The 22,335-nt window shown below is 54.9% G+C and overlaps 1 protein-coding gene across 6 annotated transcripts in view; it reads left to right on the top strand.

The window, feature by feature from the left end:
• SH3PXD2A (SH3 and PX domains 2A) overlaps positions 1-22,335 on the top strand; it is a 234,804-nt gene that overhangs the window by 175,776 nt on the left and 36,693 nt on the right. For all 6 annotated transcript variants that reach the window (XM_046027609.1, XM_046027608.1, XM_046027607.1 and 3 more), the window contains one exon: positions 866-997. In XM_046027609.1, coding sequence (XP_045883565.1) covers positions 866-997 — 132 coding nt within the window. The remainder of the gene's footprint in view (positions 1-865; positions 998-22,335) is intronic.

The raw sequence follows: 22,335 nt of genomic DNA, 5'->3' as shown, positions 1-22,335 counted from the left end.
CAGGCTGGAGTGAAGCTGGCCTCAGCCTCCTGTGTCTGCACCAGGCCCCCGGGCTCAGTGGCAGCGCCGTGGTGAGCCGAACTTGAGGAAAAGTTGGCGGGGGGCGGGTTGGGCTCGCCTGGCTGCTGGCGCTGGGACTTTCTTCTTGGGTTTCAAGTAAACAGTCTCAGCCCTCCTCCCCCTCCCCTGCCTCCACCCCTGGCTCCTCATTCGATGGGTCTCATGTGTTTCTATTTAAGGGTTGCGAGTAAACCCCAATGATTGGCGGCCTCAAACCTTCTTGACTTCTCGCCTGGGCCCGGGCTGTGGAGACTTCTCTCCTGCTTGCTCCCTCTCCCTCCCGAAGGGAGGACCGCTGCCTCTCTTTTCCTCTGGGTTCACAGGGGCTGGCGGAGAGGCACTAGCCCTCCTCCCTGCCTTGCCTTTCTTTCTCTCCTCTGCTCGGCCTCAGCCCTCATGGGCGGCCCTCCCGTCCCGCCCCTGCCAGCCGAGGGGTCTGGGGAGACCACGTCCGCACCAGGCCTCTCCTCCCGCTCGCTGGTGCCGGGCTGTGCCTGACTCATCGCAGCGGCGGGCTCTTCCTCTCCGTTTCCCGTTTCCCGGGGCCTCCGCCTGTCCCCAGCTGCCCGCCCCCCCCACTCCAGCCCGGCTCCCCATGTCCCCCGGTCCCCGCGGTGCAGCGGGCCGGTGTGGGGCCTTGCTATATGGCCTGTCTTTGGGGCCCGGCGAGCTGCGAGCCCTGGCTACGGGCGGCCCCTCGGAGCGGCGCTGGCGACGGAGCAGCCTCCCCCGATGGACAGGGGGCGCCCCGGCCGCGGGGCCATGGCCGGCCGCTGGCTCACCGCGTGCTTTCTGCCCTCGCCAGGTGCCGACACCAACGCCGAGCCCATGATCCTGGAACAGTACGTGGTGGTGTCCAACTATAAGAAGCAGGAAAACTCGGAGCTGAGCCTCCAGGCGGGGGAGGTGGTGGATGTCATCGAGAAGAACGAGAGCGGTGAGTACCCAGATGGGCGGCCTGGCTCCCGGGATGGGCGGACAGAGGGACAAACAGACAGATGGACGTCTGGCTGGTTTTGTTGTCTCCCTCCTCCCCCACTTCTGCAGCTGTACGTTATTTCCATCTGGTGGGGGAGAGGGCTGAGGAGGCCAAAGTTTCCCCTGTTGGTTTGGGCCGCAGGCCAGCACTTTGCCTGGTGGTGGAAGAATGTCTCCCCGGCTCGGGGAAATGAACCGGCTTGTGGGCATGCAAGGCCAGGGCAGCAGAAGCCGGTACAACGGCCTGGCCCCTGTTCGGCGGTCCCCGTGTCCACCGAGGCCGCAGGAAAGGTAGCTCCTGGTTCAGGGGCGCCTTCGAGCGGCTTCCCCTGTTGGCGCCATCTTCTAAGCTAGGGTCCCGGCAGGGGCCAGAGAAGCCAGTTAGCTGGTGGGGAAGGCCGGCCGTGACGTCAGTGTTGGGGCTGCGGTTCTTGGGCCCCCCGCAGGCTGTCTCAGGAAAGGCCGGGTCTATGGGGTTTGGCTAGCTGCTGTCTGGTGAGCTGACTGCCCCCTGCAGAGCTGAAGGCCGCCAGGACCTGGGAGGAGGATCCAAATAGGAAGAAGGGGGCCACCGAGGGCCCTATGGCAGCCTCCCTATCATTGGGAGCTGAGGCTTTGTCTCATCTGGGACCCCGCCCGTGGTTCTCCAGGAGCTACCGGTTCCCGGGTCCTCACCGGGACCACAAGTGCAGTGGGCATCTGTGCCGCTGGAGAGAGGAGGGCCTGGATCAGTGTGAGCTGCGTGAGCGTCCATCAGCAGTTTGCCCTCATGCTGCTGGGGCTTGAACTGGTTCCTGGGGTGTTTTGTTTTGGTTTCAGTTAGCTACAGGGGAAGCTCCCCTGTGCAGGATCCTCTCTGGGCAGTGTTTGGACACTCCCAGAGGGGAGGGGCCTGTTTTCCTTTTCCTGTCCTACTCTGTTCCCTTCCAATATTGTGAGCCCTGAAAGGAGGGGAGACCAAAGGATGATTGTACCCATACTACAGATAGAGTAACTGAGGCACAGACAGACTGAGGAGACGTGAGTCCTCTGAGGGCGAAAGCAGAACAGGGACATTCCTGGACCCCCAATTCCTATGCCTGTGTGTAGCAAGTCGCTGTAGAGATGCTGAGGGAATCCCAGCAGACCTCCTGGGGGAGGTGAGCTCAGGCTCCTGCTGCAGGAGGCTTAGGAATTGTGCTCCCTGAGAACAGTGCTGTGATGCCATCTTAGGTTGGACTCCTGGCTGTTCTGGATCTGGGGTTTTCACAGACCTTTCAGAGAGGTCAGGACTTGTCCCTGTGCTTGGAGTAATGGGCAGGGAAGTTGGCAGAGGCTGTCCCCACCCGGCAGAGCCACACCCCTAGCCTAAGGCCTGAGCCCTTCACCCCAGGTGCCCACACTGGTCTCCTACCTGCACACCTTTGCCTTCAGCCTTTGTCCTCGTACCAGCCCTACCTACCTGTCGCCACCCCTCACCCCGCCGACCCGCGCCCCCAGGAAGCTAGAGCTGTCACAGGGGCGTGGCTCTGGAAACCCTGAGCACTTCCAGACCCAAAGGAAAGGATCTCTGATGGTGGAATTGGAGGCGCCAGCGGAGAGATAAACGTTTTGGAGCGTGTTCCAAGGGAAAACAGTCTCACTTCTCTGTATAAGGTCAGGGCTGCTCAGAAGTAGAGTTCTGGCTTAAAGACCCTCCTGCTCCCTCCCCTGCCTTTTGTCACCAGCACAGCTGTTGGCCCCCAAGGTTCTAGGCACCAGCCACTGGCCAGGGTGGAGAAGACCCCACACAAAAGGAAGTCAGCATGCTCAGAACCTCTGATTCCCAGGGATGTCCTCCCTCTACCTTCCCATCCCATACCCAGGATTCTAGGGCTCCTTGGAAGCCTTGCCTGGTTGGGGAGGGAGGCGGGCAGAGCTTGACACAGTGAGGGCCTGGAGAAAGCATAGAGACCCCTCCACTCCTGAGGAGTCCGTCATGGCTGTGTGAGGGGCTCAAGTAGCCTGACTCTGCAGTCTGACACCCAGACCCTCTGAGAGAGCTACTGTCCCCGGAAGCAGGACTCTGCCCACCACCTACCAGCTGGATGGCTCCAAGTCCCTTAATTCCTCTGGGCCTCAGTTAACCCTTCTGTACAGTGGAGATAATTTGGTGGCTGCTTAGAAAGAGGGGTTGGAATGATGACCTCACGAGCCTTCTTCCCAGTTCTGAACTGCCATGGCTGGAAGCCTCTTTGGGACCCTGGATGTCAGGTAGAGAGAGCCTCCCTGAACAGGGCGTCTCTCCGTCTCCAGGACTTTTGTATCTTTGCTTTTGTTGGACAGAGCTGCTCGGCAGCGGGTGTTTGCCCTGGGACCCTGGAGTGCCCTGTCCGCCGTGCAAACCCACACTGTCTGCTGCTGGCAGAAACCAGGGGGCCTGAGGTGAACCGCCAGTTTAACCAGAGAAACTAAGTGGGTGGAGGAGAGAGAGCAGGAGGACCAAACTGCAGATCCCTGGGACAGTGGTTTCGCAGTTCAAGGAAGCCCTACGGCTGAGGTGGGGGAGGGGAGGTGTGCTGTGCATCCTGTAAGCTAGCTTTGAAAGGAGTGGTGAGTGAGGCTTTCGAACTCTGTAACAAAGACCCAATTGTTAGGCCTCTGACCTTGGGACATGGTGGGCGTGTTAAGGCATTTCCACTCCCAATAATTAGGGCACCATCCCTACCCCCCAGGGTCTTGCCTTGCCCATGGAGAGCGGGAACTCTGCCTGCATCCCCTTCTCTGAAGGCCAGAAGTCCCTAGAAGATCCATAGAGGGGTCCACCAGCCTCTGGATCGGCAGGCTGGGACCACAGCCTCCGAGCCGTTTGAAGGTGTGGTTGTGCCAGGGCTCTGTGATCTCACTGGTCTAAAGAGCGATGTGTCTGGAAGGCAACTCAGAGTCAGTCAACTGTAAACACCTGGTGCCACAGGTTATGTCTCATTTTATTAGAATCAGGAAATGACCCCATGCGGTAGAAGGATCTTGAAAAATTTTGTGGCTGAAGTAACAGGCTGAGCGGTTAAGTCATTTTCTTGGAGTCCAACAGCTGAGATCTCTGCCATCTACAGAGGACGCAGTGGGAGAGCGAGAATGGACTCATCCCCAGTAGGGTCACCATGAGTTGGTCACACTGCAGGCTCGGGGAGATGACCCCAGGTCTCCGTGGAACAACCTTCGTAGAAGGATGGCTCTGTGTCCCGCCTTCCAACATGGTGGTTATAAATTTTGGGAATTCGGCTTACTAATTATTCCTTTGAACTTGGGGCCAGGCCACAGCTGAGAGGATCTGATATGTACCCAGCTCTGAGGACAAGCCTATTCCTGTGAATGTAGGTGGACAGAAGTCAAGGCCTCCCAAAGTGCAGCCTGAGTGGCTTCAGGGAAAGCCTTTTTGACCAAGCAGTGGGCCTGGGGCTGAACCAGAAAGTCCTCCTTCTCTCCATTCATGAACAGGGGCACATCTAGGAGAAAGATAGAACAGCTTTGCTTGTTTGGACAAGCCACTGTCCTCTTGGCTTGGGAACCCCTACACCTTTCCCACAGACAGCAGTACCTGAGATGCCCGCTTTGTGGGATGTTCTTAGGTCTCAAAGACCATATTGACTTCAGCTTTAAGCAGGTACAATCTGATCTGACATCTGGCAGCACAGTGATGGCAGGATCCCAGCTACTCTGGTCTTTCTGTGTGGAGCAAAGCTTGTCTCCAACTTTCCAGGATTGCTTCCTTCTTCTCAGGACTAGAGGCCTGGGGAGGACATGGGGCTATGAGTCACCAGATGCTCATTCTTTTCCTGCCTCTGCTTTCCTTCTCGAAGTCTTTTGTTTCTTTCCTGGCCCCAGCGTGAGAACACTGGGAGTTCTTACACTTCCTTGGAGGCACAGAGCTATAGGACTAAGACAAAGCATTGTGCTGGCCAGGAATTTTGAGCTCCTCTGGTCCATCCAAGTGAGAAATTGGACAGGTGAGAACACTCAGCCTTGGGGTGTTTACACATCTCAGTCCCCTCCAAAATCAATGCTTTAGTCCCAACTGAATAGTGAGGAGAGGACAGAAGTCCACTCAGCCTTGCTCAAGAGACTCCTGAAAGGCTGCAGAAAAATCTCACCAAAACTGAGGTTGGTTCCAGCCTCACAGAAACTGGGAACCAAAGAGTGATCCGAGCCAGCTCAGCCATGCTTGTCTCTCTTGCTCTGGGGTGTACCATGTAGAGGGAGAGCGCCCCCCCACCCCACCCCCGGAACTTCTCCCTACAGGGCAGCCTGCCTTCTCCAATTAAAACAGCAGCCTGTTCACCTGCTGCTGGTCTGTCAGGCCCAGACCGCAGGGCTTTTCAGTGGAGGTAACTGCCACCCACTCACTATGGCTTCCAGTTGTCTGAGTTCAAAATCTGAAGTTCGAAATCAGTCTGGTTGGTTCCTGGCTGGCCAGTGAGTCGGCAGACCATCCATCGGGTGTCCTACACCAGCCCCTCATCTGTGTCTGGGAGAAGCCCCGTGGGGCATAAGCATGGCTGCCTAGCCAAGCTCCTCAGTGGGGGCTGTGGGAGGGCAGGTTTGAAAGAAAGGAGATCTCGAGGGGTAAGGTACCCAAAAACGTGCTGAGCGGCAAACCAGGTTACGTGTTTAGCAGCTGTGTGTGGGGTGGAGAAACGAAGAGTAGGGAATCTGAGCACTAGGTTTAAGATCTAATGCTACCCTGACTTTGTGATGTACGTAGGAATCCCTTGGTTTCCTGGTGAGTGTAAGGGCATCAGCGATGCACAGTGCATGGGCGTGTCTGGAGGGGGCATCTAAGTAGCCGTGTATTGTTTGACAGAGAAGACAAACTAATAAGCTTTCCTCTCAGATTTGTGTGTCATGATGGTGATTTTGTACTGTCCAAGAGAATGCGTTCTCCAGCCTTTTGTGTTCTGTGGGTTGGAATCTTTTTAACATGGAGGGGTGGATCTCTTCTGTAACTTTGATATTTCCTAATGAACATTGTTACAGTCATTCTGTGTGGGCTTTTTATAAGGGAGAAATCTATTTACATGGTGTTCATTTATCCAGGCCTTGGTTCACTTCACAATTCTCGAATACCTCCTTTGTCCCAGGCCCCGCGCGCTGATTGTGTGCGTACCCAGAAGGTTCCTGCCTTTCTGCAGCTTAGACTCTACTCAGCGTGAGCATGCTGGGTCCTTAAGGGGCGGACTGTACTGTGAGGCTGGGGCAGCTTCTCCGACTTGACAATGTCTTCCGTGGGCTTCTCTGAGGAAGCTTCTGTGTCATCTGCTTTGATTATGGGCTTACTAAGGAACCACCTGATTGCTCATTCAGACTGCCAAGCTACCCTAGAAAAGAGCTATCCCGATAAAGACAGGATAGGCTGTTTCTAGAAAGACAGGTAATTGTAGCCTGCATTGCAGACAAGTCAGCTCACACTCTTAGCTGTGCCACAGCTTTTAAGTTTGGCTCCAGGGAACCAGCCACCATCTGCTTGTGGTAACTGGCCCCCGTGAGGTCTTTCCCAGCTGTCAGAAGCCTGGGTCCTCCGACCTCTCTTCTCTTCCGAAGTATGGCGCGTGCATGTTCCTGCCAAGTCAGCCTAACCAGCGATTGCAAAGTCCATTCTGGTCTAAGACGGTCTCCAGCGTGCAGTTGTTCCTGCCTCACCAACCTAGCTGGATGGGTGAGGGCCACGGAGCGTAAATCCTGGCGCAGAAGCTGGCATCCTAATTCCGCCTGGGCCCCCTGAGAACAGCTTGCTTCACTGCAGGCTCGAGATTGTTTTTTTTGTTTGTTTGTTTGTTTGTTTTAAAGATTTTTTATTTATTTATTTGATAGAGATCACAAGTAGATAGGCAGGCAGAGAGAGAGAGAGGGAAGCAGGGGAGAGAGAGAGGGAAGCAGGCTCCCCGCCGAGCAGAGAGCCCGATGCGGGACTCGATCCCAGGACCCCGAGATCATGACCTGAGCCAAAGGCAGTGGCTTAACCCACTGAGCCACCCAGGTGCCCCTCGAGATTGTTTTAAGAACGAGATTGCAGGGTAGCCTAGCAATGAAAAATAGGGACTTCACTTAAATAAGCCTGGTTTTCATCTTGGCTTGGTACTGGCTAGTGGCAAGCCTGGGAAAGTTAGTTGGGTCTTTTAAGCATCCGTTTCCTTCCGTGTAAAATGGGGATAATTGTGCCTATAGCCAGAGGGTTGATGTATGCCAGTTCAGAAGGGATTCAGTGCTTGGTGCGGGGCCTGGCACGCGGTAAGTGCTCAGGACGTGATGGTCGCCAGGAGACTGCTGGACAAGGGCAGCCCCGCCACAGACTGATCTTGGGGCCCACAGCAGGCCAGTTTTCCTCTTATGACCTCAGTTCCCCTGTCAGGCCGGAGAATGGGTTGCACCCATAGTGTCTGAGGAGTCTCTCAGCCCTCCTGGTTTGCGAGGTTGGGTAGGGCAAACAGGGAGCTTACTGTGAGCAGTGAAGCCCTGAAACCATGTTGGAGACCAGAGTTGCACCTTTGGAGCCCTGGCTTGGGTAGCTGTCCTTGCCCCAGCCCGTGACAGGAAAAGTTGGAGACAAAAGTCAAATTCCCACTAGCAATCCAGAGGCAGTCCCGTCACAGGGCTGTGACCTTCAAGCAGGGCTGAGGGAAGAGGAGTGGCTCACCCACGACCCTTCCTACTGGCTTGACATCACCCCGTGGCTCTGTTGCAGGGCACAGAGCTGAAGTACGGTGGCTGGTGGGGGCCTTGTGGGAGTTGGAGGCATGGAGCTGGGCCTTGGAGAGAGAGGGGGTTAGATGGGCTGAGAGGTGAAGGAGTTCCAGGTCCCCACGAGGGGATACCAGGTGGAGGGCTGGGCCTGCTGGGGTGACATGGCAAGGCAAGTGTCTGGCCGCCTCCAGCAGGTGCGTCCTGATGAAGAAAGGGGACACTGGGCCACAGTGGAGAGGGGAGGAAGAAGGAGGCCGTGGGAAGCTGATGAGCGGGAGAGGGATGCAAGCATGGTGGTACTTCAAGCAAGTGGTCCAGCTGGGGGGAGGAGGGCGGCAGGGGAAAGTGTCTCTGAGAACTGGGAATCGCTCCTCAAGTGAGATTGGCATGGGCTGTCATCAGGGAGGTGTCCAAGGGCTTGTGAGCACTGAGTGTTGCAGGAGCCGCCACCTGCCTAGAGCCAGCGGCCAGACGGCTTGCGGGCGGTGGTGATGGTGCAGGGAACCGTGGTCGCCAGGGCTCTGCTGTGTCTCTCCTCCCCCTGCTTGGATGGGGCCAGCAGGACGGCTGGTCACTCTGACCAAATGTTGGCTCTGTGGACCCGGCGTGTCCTGAGGCCATTACTCTTAAGCGGCAGTTTTGGAGCAAAAGGTGTATCGTAGCAGCGACCTCAGAAATCCAGCTCAAGGGCTCGAGTGATGCCAGCTGCCCCCCTCTCCGCCCCAGGGCAATGCCTGGCTGCCTTCCACTTTGGGGGCACAAATAGGTTCACACTGAGTCTGTTCACAGGCGTCTCCGAAAGGCTGCTTTTCTGGGCTTGGACACCAAGGGAGCACTTAAACCGCGCACTGCCCGGACCGTAGCGAGGCTCATCTTCACGTGATCTGTCGTCCCTAAATCCAGACTAGTTGACTAAGTGCCAGGCTGGGGTCAGAGGCGATGAGGCCAACAAAGGCCCACCCTCCTGGGGCTCCCATGGAGTGGTGAGATAGTCACAAGGAAACCAGAAAAATAACTTGAGATTTTTGCAAAATGCCATGCGTGAAACGGGGCCCTATGACTGTGAATAAGTCGCGGGAGGGAAGGGCTCTCTGAAGGCCTTCCCTGCTGAGAAGGCCGGGAGCTCAGCAAGCCCAGGAAACCAAGGGCTCCGGTTGGTTTGGGGAGGGTGGTGGTGAGTGAAGGCAGAAAAGTAGGCGGGGCCAGGTGGGACCAGGCCTAGGCATGTGGTTCTACGTTAACAAACACCGCATCCCGGGTAGGGGTCTTGCAGTGTGGCCAACGGGTGACCTCCCTCCCCTCCCTGGACAAACCCCGGCCCAGGAGCCCAGGGAGCAGGCACCACTAGGTGTACCCAACAGGCATGAACATACGTGGCCTTTGTCGCCAGTGGAAGTGACAGGTCTCCCCGCGTGGCTAACGTGTGGGGAAAGAGCTCCCCACACAGCATTCCCTCCACCCTTGCATAACAGATTTCCACCCTGTGATTGTGGCACTTTCTGGGGAGTGTAATTTGTCAGGACCTCAGGGAATTTGGGTTGAGAAATCACCCCCTTGTTTTTTCCCCAGATGATCCTACAGCCGTGTGATAGTCCAGCCTCAGCACTTGGGTTTCCAGTAATCGCTCGTGGTAGCGGACTTGACCGCCCTCGTCTCTATAAGCATCTTTTCAGATTCCATAACCTCATCCTCTGTGTTCCCAGTGCTGACCCGCACTCCCTTGTCGCATCACGGCAGGGGAAGCCAGGGTGACCCAGTTAAATCAGTCGCCCTGGGACGCTTGGTGGGAACTGGTGTTCACTGGGACGAAGCAGAGAGCCGCTCGTGGCTCACATAACGCCCAGCATCACTTCTCCGTACAATTGAAAACGTGCCATATGGAATTCTTGGGGTTTTTTTGTTTCATTTAATTGTTTCAGCCCCAATTCCACATTTCCCTTCTGAGCCAGGCACTTTTTAGGCTCACGCTAAAATATATTTGCCTCCCCTACGCTTTTATTGGACTAAATTGTGGGGAAGTGGCCAGGCTCCACGGGAGGTGAGAGAAAGCCAAACTAAGAGAAAGAGTCTGCCAGGGACTGGCCATAAAGTGAGCAAGCCACGAGTAGGATTTTGAAATTGGTACGCAGATCTCTTTCTCCTGTTACCTCGGGCCCATCAGCATGCCCTGAGTGGCCCTTGGATCTCCATGTCCCAGAACCTTGTGTTTTAGGGAACATTCTAAACACAGTGGTCTGAAGCTTGCAAGTCTTCTTTTCATTCCCCACTGGGGCCAGGTGAGCAGAGGGTGTCCTTGAAGAGGTTAAGGCTGCCTGGGGACTGACGGCCTGCTTATACCTGCCCGTAGGGGATTTGGGACATTTTTTTCAATGTGACTTCTTTCTGAATCAGAATGTTTTATGTTTTACAAGATACAAAACTATGCAGTTTGTAGAACTTATTGGTAAGATGAAGGGCAAATGTTGGCATTGTTTCTCAGAGGTGGAAATTGAAGTCCAGAGAGGTTAAGTGACTTGTCCCAAGGTTGCACAGCGGAGAGGTGGGGTGTGAACTTCAACACAAGCTATTTTTCCAGTTTTTGGAAATCTGGATGTTTGCACATCTCGTGCTTGTGGATTTTACTTCTTTAGGGAACCAAGCCCCAGAGTGCTCTGCTGTGTGAGCTCCCCAGACCACAGAGAGCAGGAGAACAGAGATCGGTCTTGCTAAAGCCTTGGCTGGAATAGGAGAAAAGTGGTCAAAAGGGACTTTTCCTGCAGAAGAGCTATGTGCTTGTTCCAGGCTTTGGCTCAGCCTGGTCCGTGGCTGGGGCTGGACTGCATGGGTAGGTGGATTAAGGGCATTTGTGAAACCTGCTCACCAGGGCCCTGATGGGCAGGACCGAGGGTATGAGGGTAGAGCTGGGCAGGGCCCTAGCCCACTCTGCTCCCCCCCTCTCTTTTTAAAGATTTTATTTATTAATTTGACAGAGATCACAAGTAGGCAGAGAGGCAGGCAGAGAGAGGGGGAAGCAGGCTCCCTGCTGAGCAGAGAGCCCAATGCAGGGCTCGATCCCAGGACCCTGAGACCGTGACCTGAGCCAAAGGCAGAGGCTTAACCCACTGAGCCACCCAGGCACCCCTCTGCTTTCCCCTTTGTCCAAATAAATAGACCTGTCCCGGCCCCTCCCCCTCACCTGGCCAGACCCAGGGAAGAATGGGCATCCTGCCTCCTTCCTCCTCCCCCATGACATCTCTGGTCTTAACCCCCCTTGAGTGACCTCCTCCGTGCAGGGAGTGCTCCTAGATGGTGTGGTTTGCTTATTCCGTCGACACACATGGAGCCACCCTGTGCGTGCCCTCTGGTGGGTCCAGCACCAGGCTACAGCAGTGGACCAGAAGCAGCCATCCCTATCTTCCTGTCGCTTGCGGGACGGCATTCTAGGGCTCCCTCTTACCTGCAGGATACAGGCCCAGATGCAGCACATCAATCATTTTGATCCGTACCTGCCAAGTGTGAGGCGGACAGCACAGTGTTGCTGGGTTAGGCAGTATCCCGCAGGGGACAGGAGGGCAGGACCAGAAGGCTGTGGGCTTCTGTGTATACCGTTGGGTTCAGGAGCACCTCTGTTCCATGGTCAGGAAAGTCTCCTGGGATAGTTGGGCTTTGAGCAAGTTGCGGAAGGAGGAAGGAGCTGCAAGCTGGGTGAATCAGGGTGAACCAGAATGACCCTGTCAAGGCGCACAGGGTGGGCCTGGGCCGTGTTATTGGGCCACAGCGCATGAGGCGGCCTACGAGAAGGTGTTCATCTAGCAATGAGCAGGCTAAGGAGGGGTTTCAAGGGCCTTCAAGGGCCCCCAATGCCAGGGGAAGGAGAGCTTTCCCCCTTCCTTTCCCACCAAGCTGAGGGAGACATTTCTGACCGGGTGCCCAAACCTCTCCTTTGTCAGAGGAGGAACAGAGTCCGGCCAAGGGAAACCACCCACCCAGCGTCACACGGCGAGTTCAGGGCCAGGCTGTGGCATAGCTGTGCACCATGCCTGCTGCGGTAGCGGTCTCTGAGGCCTTGCTGCCCTCTCAAGGCTGGGCACACCCCAACTTGCCCCCGATTGACTGAGGCTCCCTGACCCTGGGCCGTCAGCCTGAAAGCTAAAACCTAGAGGCTCCTGGCTCCGAGGTGCTTCCTACACGGCCCCGACCCTATACCTCCGGACATTGAAACAGACTGATTTCTCACACATGGTGACTTCCTTCCTGCAAGATCATCTTGGAAGCCCCAACTTGAGAATACAGACTCCCTGCCATTGAGCAACGCCCCTTCTCTGGGCTGCCCCCCGGCTGGCTGTGGGTCTCCCCCATCAGACCAGGGGCTGTGCCCTCCTTGGCCCTTCTTACTCCTCCCCAGGAAGTTGTTAAGGCTGCTGTTGAGGTTGGCTGGGCCTCCAGTTCCGGGCTTTCTGGACACTCTTTTCTTGTTTGTTTTCTGTTCTCCTAACTGGCGCCCTTATGAGGCCCCAGCCTCCTCTCTGCTCAGCGGAGAGCTGTGATCTGCTCTGTGATCGGGACGCACCCACAGCAAGGCCTGGGGTCTTGGGCCCTGCACCAGCACCTGCAGTGTTGGCTACAGGCTTCTCAAAGGCCCGGCTCGGCCACGTGGTCTCCCTGTGCTCTGGGGAGGGGCTTTCCCCCAGTCCTAGCCACCCATGTCTTCGAACCACTGGGTTAAGGGATTGCCAACTTGGCACAGTGGGAATGGGTCAGGTGCTGGTGTGCCCTCATGGAAGGAATGCCAGGCTTTGTAGAAAAGGCTCTCCGGTCAATCTAGGTTCCAGGCTCAGTTACCCACTAACCAGGTGACCTCACACAAGTCACTCTACCTCTCTGAGCATCATCTTTCCTCATTTACAGAATGGAAATGGGATGAGGGGTGAAGATAGTGGCCACAGCTGTGTTCCAGATACCAAGCACCCCATTTCCATGACAATCATGCTTTTACTAAAGCCAGGCACGAAGCAGGCCTTTCATCTCCATAGTTCCAGAGCTCCTAAGGTCCCTTCTAACCCCCCGGGGCTCTGAGAAAAAGCCAGTTTCAGCTTAGAGGGAGCAGGTGAGGGGAATTTGACCATGTTGGCAAGCCTTCAGCCAGCTCTCCTAAGCAGCCAAATGGGTCACTGGCTGCAAACATGGCTGGGTTTGTAATGATGATCACAGGGCTTGTGGGCTCCTGGACACCTTTGGAATGGGCTTCGTAAGGCCAAATGCTTTGCAGATTAAATTTCCGGAGAAAGAACAGCTGAGAAAGCCTTGAGCTTTGCAGAGCTGTTTCTGTGCTATATGGCAGCAGAAAGAGGGGTGTGTGTGTGTGTGTGTGTGTGTGTTTTCTCCCCTAATAAAAGGAAAGGGGGTAGGCAAAAGAGGACGACGGGCTGATCCCGCCAATCCCAAGCCTCCCTCTCCCCTTCAGTTTGCATCAGCCAATGGGACCGCGGGTGCTGCTGTGTTTTCCAGGCTGGTGCTGGTAACAGAAGGAATATGATTAGTGTTATGGAATTTCATGGTTGGGGTTGGGGGTGGCTTCCCCCCCCCCTTTTTTAAATAAATGTTTTGAAGAGTTGCCCTGGAGAACTGCGGAAAGCAGCAGCTGATGGACGTTTTTGGTCATGTCAGGCGAGGACAAGATTATCCAAGAGAGCAGGGGTGTCTCTCGCCTTCAGCCCGCTGCTGGGTTCCAGGGCTGTCCTGCCAGAAAGAGAGCAAGGGGCTGTAATCACAAACAGGCCAGGATCAGTTACAACCAGAAGTATTAGTTTAGACTGTTGGCTTTGATGGGGAAGAATGCAGTTTTCCTCGCCCCTCCTCCCCTGTGCTTCTCAAGTTAAACAAGATCTGTGAAAGCAATAGTTCTGAGATGTAAAGAGAGGCCGGAATTCAAAGGCCCAGCATAGCAGGGCTCCCCCGGCCTCTGCTGATGTTGGGACAGAGGTGTGCCTGGTCCGTTTCTTCTTGGGTGAACTGGAGAAGCCCAGAATCACTCTTTGTCTGCCTAGGGCATCCTCACCTCCGTTTTGCCCACCAAAAAGGTGTCCTTGACCCTTCTGCTTACGTAAGCTGGCATTTTCTGCATATCTGTGGTGTACCCAGCACTGTGGGGAAGAAAGGGTAGGTGGGAATGCAATAAAAATAGCTTTAAAAAAAAAAAAAAAAGAAAGAAACTAATGGAGCTCTCACTTCTCCCCCTGACCCAGCCCTGGGGGCACCTGTATCTCAACCCTCTCCCCTCCCTCAACCAGCACCTCCTGGTTGAGCACCAGATCTGCTCCTTCACACTTGGGGGTAAACAGTTCTGCTCCCTGGAGTACGGACACCATCAGGGGTGTGCTTCCCCCGTCATTGGTAACGGGAGCAGAACCAGGGTTGGCCAACACCTAGACCTCATTGCCAGCAGGGTAGGATTTTAACTGACTGCTCCTTGGAGGAGAGGAAGGAAGTTGACCTCATCCTTGGGGCTTTGCACGGGGAGGATGAACATCCAGGGCTCCTGCCCCAGTGCCTCCCTTAGAAGGGTTTAACCCCATTCTTCTGCCTCCCTGTGCAAACGGATAGACTCCCTTCCTCGGACTTCGAGGGCTTCCACTGTTGGTGGGGCCCGAGCATCTTGGTGGCGCTGTTGTGGCAGCTGGCAGCAGGAGGGTTCTGGATCCCAGAGGCCTAGCCTGCCTTTGCTAACCTCCATCTCTCAGCCTCCATGGAGCCATCCCAGCATCTCAAGGCCCTTGGATGAGAAAGGTTTCAGGGTGGTTTCAGGGGTAGGGGGCCTGAATGGATTCAGAGGCTGGTTGGGTGGGACATTCACATTCTAGGCTGAGCGGTAGGCCAGAGCCGGGGGTCGGGGTGGGGGGGGAGGCTGGAAATGATGACGGTATTACTCACTCACTGGGGGGGGTGCATTTCTAGCCTGCCGTGGCTGAGGGTTGAGTCTCTCCTGAGATGTCTTGGGTCTCTCACTGCCGAGACTTATTCTGTTAAAGGACAGAGATCTTCATGGCCCACCCTGAACCCCCAGATTTCTGTTATCTTACTCTATGTAGGCCTCCCTACCTGAGAACCACTTGTAGGATGGAGTCTGTCCTCCAAGAGCCCTGAAGTCCATAGGGTGACCCCGTGGAGGCTGGGAGAAGACTATATGGAGGAGAGGCTAATCCAATGACTTCCCATCTTCCTACCCCATCTCTCCGCCATCATCTAGCATGGTGGCACCTTGATCAAAGACTGGCCCTCGTGCAGACTGGAAAATGCAAAGCAAGCAAACAAGCAGAGCTGAACAAGGAAGACTTGGTCCTGGAGCTGATGGTCGAATGGGGAAGCTTCCCCTCTTCTGACCCAGCTGAGGCGACTGTGGTTGTTGCTGTGTCACGAGGCATGTGGGTGACTGTCTTTGGGTGTTGGGGCAGGTGGCACCAGAGACCAACAGGGCGAAGGTAGGAAGAGCTCCATCTCTGGCTGGTGCCCATGGGTGTCAGTCACACTGTCTGACCAGTCACCAACCGTGCAAGTCTAGAATGACACACGTGGACCTGGGGGACCTCTGGAGCATCTGGGCTAAGGGCGTATCTGTTTTGAGTGTGGCCTTTTCTCTTTGGATTTGAGTAGGATCTGTACTCGACCACCCCTTAGGAACTAGCAAGACAACATGGTACCCAGAGACAGGAGAGAGACTGAAAGGGAAACAGGACAGGAAAAGCTCAGGGAGAGAACCTAGTCCTAAATTACCACCAACCTGGCTGGGTCTCCAGGATGGTTATCCCAGCATCCTAGTGTTTTGGGCTCAAGTTAACTGCTTTCTAGAGACCTTTAATATCGGAAGCTGTAAGAAGGGTGAGGAAGGGACGGCTAAAGCTTCTCCTGTGTGTCAGGCAATGAGCCAAACCCCTTTCTTCCTGTAACCACCACCACTGCCCTATAAAGCGCAGGTATCGTGACTTCCATTTTTGGGAAAGCCGAGGCCCAGAGAGTTCAGGAAATCTGCCACCTTCTTCCCTGGACACTCTGCTGCCTCCTGGTTAGTTCTCTCTGGCTCCCCAGGCACTGAGTAGGGCACCATGGTGAAGGAAGGTGTTTGTGGCCCAACCTTCTCCCTACCCACTCTCTGGGGTTGGAGGCACCAGGTCTCTGGGGCTTCCCCTTCCAGAGCTCCAAGTGTGCACCGAAGAGGAGGGCTCTGTGTTTTCTGTAGGCCTGGTGGAGGCCTGCACCAGCCAGTGGGACTGCTTTGACTGGGCTTACCACCAGCAGCCCGGCCCTCTGCATTCCTCTAAGAGCCTCACCCAGGGTGTGGGATTGTCCCCGGTGCCTGGCCTGTGGGACCTCCCTGAGCTTTGCTCTTCCGTTCCTGTGAGGGGAGAGGCCCAAATGGAAATGACCCAATCAGGTATAGAAGCAGACTGCGAGAGCGAGCTTCCTGGTGGGAGTGTTAGCTTTCTGGGTAATCTCAGGCAAGAGATGCAACAAGCAACAAAAATCTCCTGGTCTCGGGTTCCTGAGGGCAAATCCTCCTAGGTGAACCACAAATTTAGGGGGCTGGAGGAGGGAATGCCACCCAGGGGCTGCTTCACACTACCAGGAAGAGGGCTGGAAAGAAGCCCACCGCAGACCCTGCACTGACCTCAAGAGTTGGACTGGAGAGCTACTTGAGGATAAGGAAGCAGGAGAGACTACAGTGTGTGGTTGGAGAAGCCAAGAAGAGAGGAGAAGTCTTATGTACATGTATCATGGCATTTCATTTTCAACAACATTTACTGAGCCCCTTCTTTTTCTGAAACACAGAACCCGACCAGGGCTTGAGAGGATGCCAGGATGAGCAAGACTTGGCCTTTGTCCCCAGAGAGCTCTTGGTCTAGCTAGGGGAGGCAGCCAACACAAACCTAAGGTCGGGGTGCTGGGGGAGCACAAGGGCAAGAGAGCGAAATACAGCTGGCAGGGATTCACGGGAACATGGCAAAGGCAGTGGCTTTGAAAGACGGGGCCTGGGCACAGCGACCGATGGATCCAGGAAACCCACACTTGTGGGGTCTGCTGGTTGTGCACAGTAAGAGCAAAATAGAGGGCATTTCCCCCTAGGCTGCATGGAAGGCTTGTGTTCAGAATCTGCTCTGCCGTTGGGGAGACAGTATGTGGCCATTTTGATCCTCAGTTTCCATTTCTATAAAATGGGGGTAATATTTGGAAACCCATGTTGTGGTTACTGGGAAGGTTGGAAAAAAATGGTGAAGTGATGTATTCATTTTCTCTTTCTTGATAGATGGGGCGGGTCACCGTCCAGTCTGGGGTAGTGAGTTGTATCAGGGAAGCAGGGTTAGGAGTCGCTTGGAATAATAACCCATCTGCCCCCATCTACCTACAACCCCTAGACTTTTCAAAGCTTTTTTCCCATCTGTTATTTCAGAGTGGCTCTCTAGGGCTAGGTAGGCTAGGCTGCTTTGTTTCCATTTTTCAGAAGAAGAAACTGAGTTTCAGAAGGGTAAATTGTTGGCGTGAGACCTCAAAGCTTGCGAGCAGTCAAGCTTGGATTTGATGCAAGGGACTGCATATTCTTAACCCAAGGCTCCTTCTGCAAGCTCAGTGTTTCCCAGAGAGTGGGACCTAGAAACGTGTGGTGGTCACAGCATTAAATGGCATGGAATCCCATCACAAGAAGGTTATGATCTTGACTTCTCTTTCACTCCATGTTAGGTCAAGGGTAAAGTGTCTGTTTGGGGCCTCTGTGTTAACATTTGTGGACATTGCCTGCTTGTTCCATTGTTTGTTAGAAAATCTGGCCGTAGCCTTAGTGTCTTGCTAGAGCTCATCTTACTATCGTACTGGAGGTCCATAGTATTGTCATTTCAGTGTATGCATTTTTCCACTTATCTGTCTTCTGTTTATGCCAAGGAATATTGGCTTTCCGTGTCGTGTAGCATAGGAAAATGCCTTTTTTTAAAAAAAAAGATTTTATTTGTTTTTTTGAGAGAGAGTGAAAGCGAGTGAGTTCACAGAAAGAGAGGAAGAAGGAGAAGCAGACTTGCTGCTGAGCGGGGAGCTCAATGTGGGACCTGATCCCAGGACCCTGAGATCATGCCTGAGCCTAAGGCAGACACTTAAGTGACTGAGCTGCCCAGGCACCTCCCCCCAAAATCCCTTTTGAAACATGAACGTATTTCCATTTTTCTCTGAAAGCACACACTAGTACAGGTACCCCTTGGATAGCTCCTCTGCATATCTGGTGCTCAGTGATGCCCAAGGTTCGGGCAAGGGAGTCACAGGACCCCAAGTGGGACACTCCTGGGTACCCTCCTTCTGCCACAGTCTCCCAGAGTGACACCAGTGGCTCCCAAATTCCAACTGGGAAAGGAGCCTGGAAAAGCCTCAGTATTGGTGGCGGCTGTTCCCCACACAGCGACGAGGAATCCACGTTGTCAGAGAGCTGTTGACGTCAGGCGGTACAGAATTTTGCAAGGCCTCTATTTAAAATTCCCCAGAAATTAAATCAGGAGGGTTTGGAGGGAGGAATGCCCTAGACAAATTGTGGAGTGGGTTTGTTTTGTTTATGGAGATGTTCTTTAAAGTTGAAATTGCCCCTGTTGTATTTTTGCCCCAATTGAAGAAGGGCTGAACTCAGCTGGGAGTGAGGGGAGGGTTGTCAGCCTAAGGCTTGTCGTGGAAGCCAACTCAGTTCTGGGGCCAAGAAGCCTTCATTGTTGGCAGAAAGAGAAAAGGGAAAAAATACACAAACTCCTCCATCTATACTTCTCAGGCACTGAAGTCAGCTAGTGTAAAAATACAGCTGACTCCTACTTCCGGAGATGGGTACCAGCTACAAAGGATTCCCTCCACTCTTCTCTCCAGACTGGAAACACACGTAGAAGGTACTAGACACACCGCTAGGGTCTGGCCACCCTTTTCTCTTTGATTTCTTGCCACTGCCCTCATCAGCACACGCTATGTAATACACTACTCTCACCAATAAGGGCACTTCAGCCTCTTCATTCGGCCATTTGGAATGAAAAATATCACCGTAGCCCAAAGTGCCCTTCCTAAAAATGTTGGCCACGCAACACCATGGTACATGGCCTGACTTACGACAGTGCAGAGAGCCAGTGCTAAGTACTTCCACAACACACAGTGAGCGGACTTTGTCCTGTTCCCATTCCCGTCCAAGCCTTCTGATTTACCTCAGTTTGATGGTCTACTGTCTTGGACCCATCTCCAGTAAATCTCTTTTCATGACAGGGGGAACAGGCTATAGGCGCAGCCCTCTTCAGACTCAGCACAGCTCAGGTTTCCTATATTGCTTTGTTCTTGGTAATTTTATGGTTGGGGCTGGTGGTCCTGTTTATTCATGGTAGTGATCTGAAGTTTCCTAAACAAATTATTTGCTTGAAGTTAGAGGGGGGAAAAAAAAGACCACTGCTTCAAGTATATATTTGCTCTGTGAACCACAGTATATGTAGCACAAGGATATGGCAAAAGGCCTGCATAGCAGGGAGGCCTCTGAGGTTGAGAAACGCTGATCTGAAGTCCCTGTCTCGTGGCAAAGCCTTTGGGTAGGATCTTGCGCCAGAAAAATGAGCAGCCTGAGCGCCCTGCCTTGCCCTGCCATGTGGGCTTAGAGAGGGTGAGAGAGAGAGAGAGGCGATCTGGAGATGGGGCCGGAAACCACCTGTTAGCCCCCTCCTGGCTGGGGCGGAATGGCAGGGCCGGAAGGCGGGATCGGGGGTGGGGAGGTAGGCGGGGCGGGGAGCGAGCCACGCCCTTGCCGGCTGAGAACTGAGTCTGATTTGTAGACTGTAGAAAGGGGAAGCAGAGTGAGGAGGCTGGTTTCTCTGGCTCATCTGTCCAGTGGAAATTGGGGGAACTAATGGAACACGTGGCGTTGGTCGTCTTCTGCAAAGGAAGCGGCAGCTGGAGTCTTTCCTAAAGGGAGCTGTGTGCATGGTTGCTGCCCAGGGAGTCAGCCCCCTGCCGTGCTCATCCTGCTGCTGGCCCTTCTAAGCCTGGCACCCCGGGTAGATCACCCATTCCAGGGGTCTCCTCGTGCAGCCTGAGATTTCCCAGACCTGGACTCACTGAACTCGCGGTCCGCCCAAACCCCAGGACCTTTCTTACCCTCACCCTTGAGTAGGGATGCCCACGCTCTCCGACTGCCCGGGTCCCTCCCAGGTGGCACCTAGTATTTTGGCAGAGTTATGACTAGCACCCCCCTTCCGCGCCAGGAGGTTTGCACGATCAATTATAAGATGATAAGATTGCCTGTCCTCTGGTCTATCTACCCTTTTCATCTTGTCACAGTTGACCTATCATTACCATCTGTTCAGACTTTCCGGGGGGTGGGTGGCAAGGGTAGCTCCTGATCCCGGCACAGCTTTCAGCAAATGCAGTGCTGCTCCCTGCTCAGCCCCTCTTTCCTCATCTTGGGACTGATGAAAACATGCAGCAGGACAGTCTCCCAACAGAGCCCCCCTCTAGGCTGTAGCCAGCGAATCATCACACGCTCTTTCGAAACGGTCCGCTCTCAGCTACGAATCTCTCGGCGCAGCCCTGCCACCCCCAGGGGGGTCGTGAGAGCCCCAAGGCCTGGATGGCTCAGCTATGACACATCCCAGACCCGGGCCAGCGGTTTGCTCGTTATCAGAAGCCAGCGGGGCCTGGCCCCCTTCCTTCCTGTTGTGTCTTTCTGCTCAGCTTTCTGTCTTGGGAATGCTCAGAACCCCATCACAGGCTCTCCAGCCATCCCTTGAGGCATCCATGTTTCACTCCATCAGAACCAGCCTTGAGGTTGCCCATCTCTACTGTGGAATTCACCTTCTTCTTTGGAAGTTGGCACTTTTGCCCGGGCTGTGTCCTCTGGCCTTGCTCCCCTGTCTGTGTCTTCCTGGACCTGTGCTGGTGGCCTGGACCTGTGCTGGTGGCCTGGCGGGCTCTCTGTCAAGTGCTCTCCAGACTTGGTCTCAGCACCAGCTAATGAGAGCTTGTGGAGGGCAGCCTTTCAGTTTGGCCTCCATCCCCTGCAGCGCTGCCATCCCTGCCCCACAGGTCCATTGGCCCACCCGCTCCCGGTCTGCACTTTCCAGGGTGGGTGCCCTGCTGCCTGAGAGAAAATGGCCCGGCTGTGAGCAGGAGTCCTGCAGACCCCCTTCCTGTCTTGAGGCAGCACTGTGCCCTCTCTGTTTCTACTTACCTCTTGCTCTTGCCTGGGGCATCAGGCAAGTTGCTACTGCCCTTACCCTGAGCATTATTTCAGGCATCTGCCTGGGAGGCTCTAACCTACCTGATGGGATTCTCAGAAGCCCACCCCTCCCTTGTGACATTGAAGGTGATCGGGGCCCCAAGTTCATCTGGCAAGATCCCCACCCTGGAGCACCATGCATATTACTGGGTTGGGCCACACGTGCTCCCACCGCTCTGCCTGTCCTGTTTCCCCCACCAGGATGCCCCCTTCCTCCCCTCCTCTCCAGATGGGATCTGAGGTTCAGTTCAGGACTCTGGGAATTCTTCCCTGGCTACTCAGTCTCATCCCTGATGTCTGTAATTCCTTCAGTAAACGTAGCAACAACTGACACATCTGTGGCATGGGGCTGTCCGGCCCACCCTGCTCTGCTGTTTCTGGAAGGGCCTTGGGCCATCTTGCATTCTCTACTTCACCCGGCCCCCACCCGCACCCCTGCAGGCACAGAACCAGACCCTGCTTTCAGTAGAGACCAGCCAAGGTCAAGGGCCAGTGAAGGGACACCAAGAGCGACACTCTCCTTGAGACTCCAGACACCCAAGACCCACCTGCCTCCCTGCGCAGCCCTAGCCTTACTCACTGAGGGGCATTGAGGTCATGCTTCCTTCCTTAAAGTCCCTGCAGCTTACACTTCAACTTTAATAATAGCTCTTTGATGGGCCTTGCTGGGAACCAGGCCTGATTGTGAACACTTCTTGTAGGTTAACTCCTGTACCCTTTACAACGCTGGGCGATAGAAGTGCTACTATAGGTCCATTTTACAGATGAGAAGATTGAGGCTGTTGGCCCAAATTCAAGCAGCCAGTTGGTAGCAGGGCTGGGACTGAAACACAGGCAGCCTGGCTCTAGAGTCCTTGCTTAGAACCATGGTTCTCTTGTACCTGTCATTTTATCATGTGCCCCTACTCTGCCTGCAAACATTCAGTAGTCAGGCCTTCTCCTGGGTGCCTCACCCATAGCCCCAGCCTTCTGGGCCCGTCCAGTGAGCTGGGCAGGCTGGCTCTGAGTTGGGGGGAACAGCCCAGTGCTTGCTGTCTTCTCGCCGTGGACTCCACAGAGCCTTCCAAACTGACGTAGCAGCTTGTGCTAATGGTCTTGGAATCCGGGCCTCAGGCGCCCAGGGAAGGTTCTGGGGCCCCCTGGCCTGAGAGCCCCATCTGGGGGAAGGGAGAGCCATGGGCAGCAGAGCAGGGATAGGTGCCAGAGATGGAGCAAGAAGAATGGGTCAGGCAGGAAGGCAGAGGCTGTGGGGGTGCTCTGGGAGAGACTGGGGGAGCCCTTACCCGCTCCTGTTTGCTTTGGAGCGAGGCGACCGCGTGCTGTGAGCTGGAGTGTGTCTTGGCAAGAGGCCTCCGTGACAG

The sequence above is a fragment of the Meles meles genome, chromosome 13 (assembly GCF_922984935.1).
Source record: "Meles meles chromosome 13, mMelMel3.1 paternal haplotype, whole genome shotgun sequence".
Lineage (NCBI taxonomy): Eukaryota > Metazoa > Chordata > Mammalia > Carnivora > Mustelidae > Meles > Meles meles.
The sequence above is the reverse complement of the archived record's forward strand: the minus strand, read 5'-3'. Positions and strand labels throughout refer to the sequence as shown.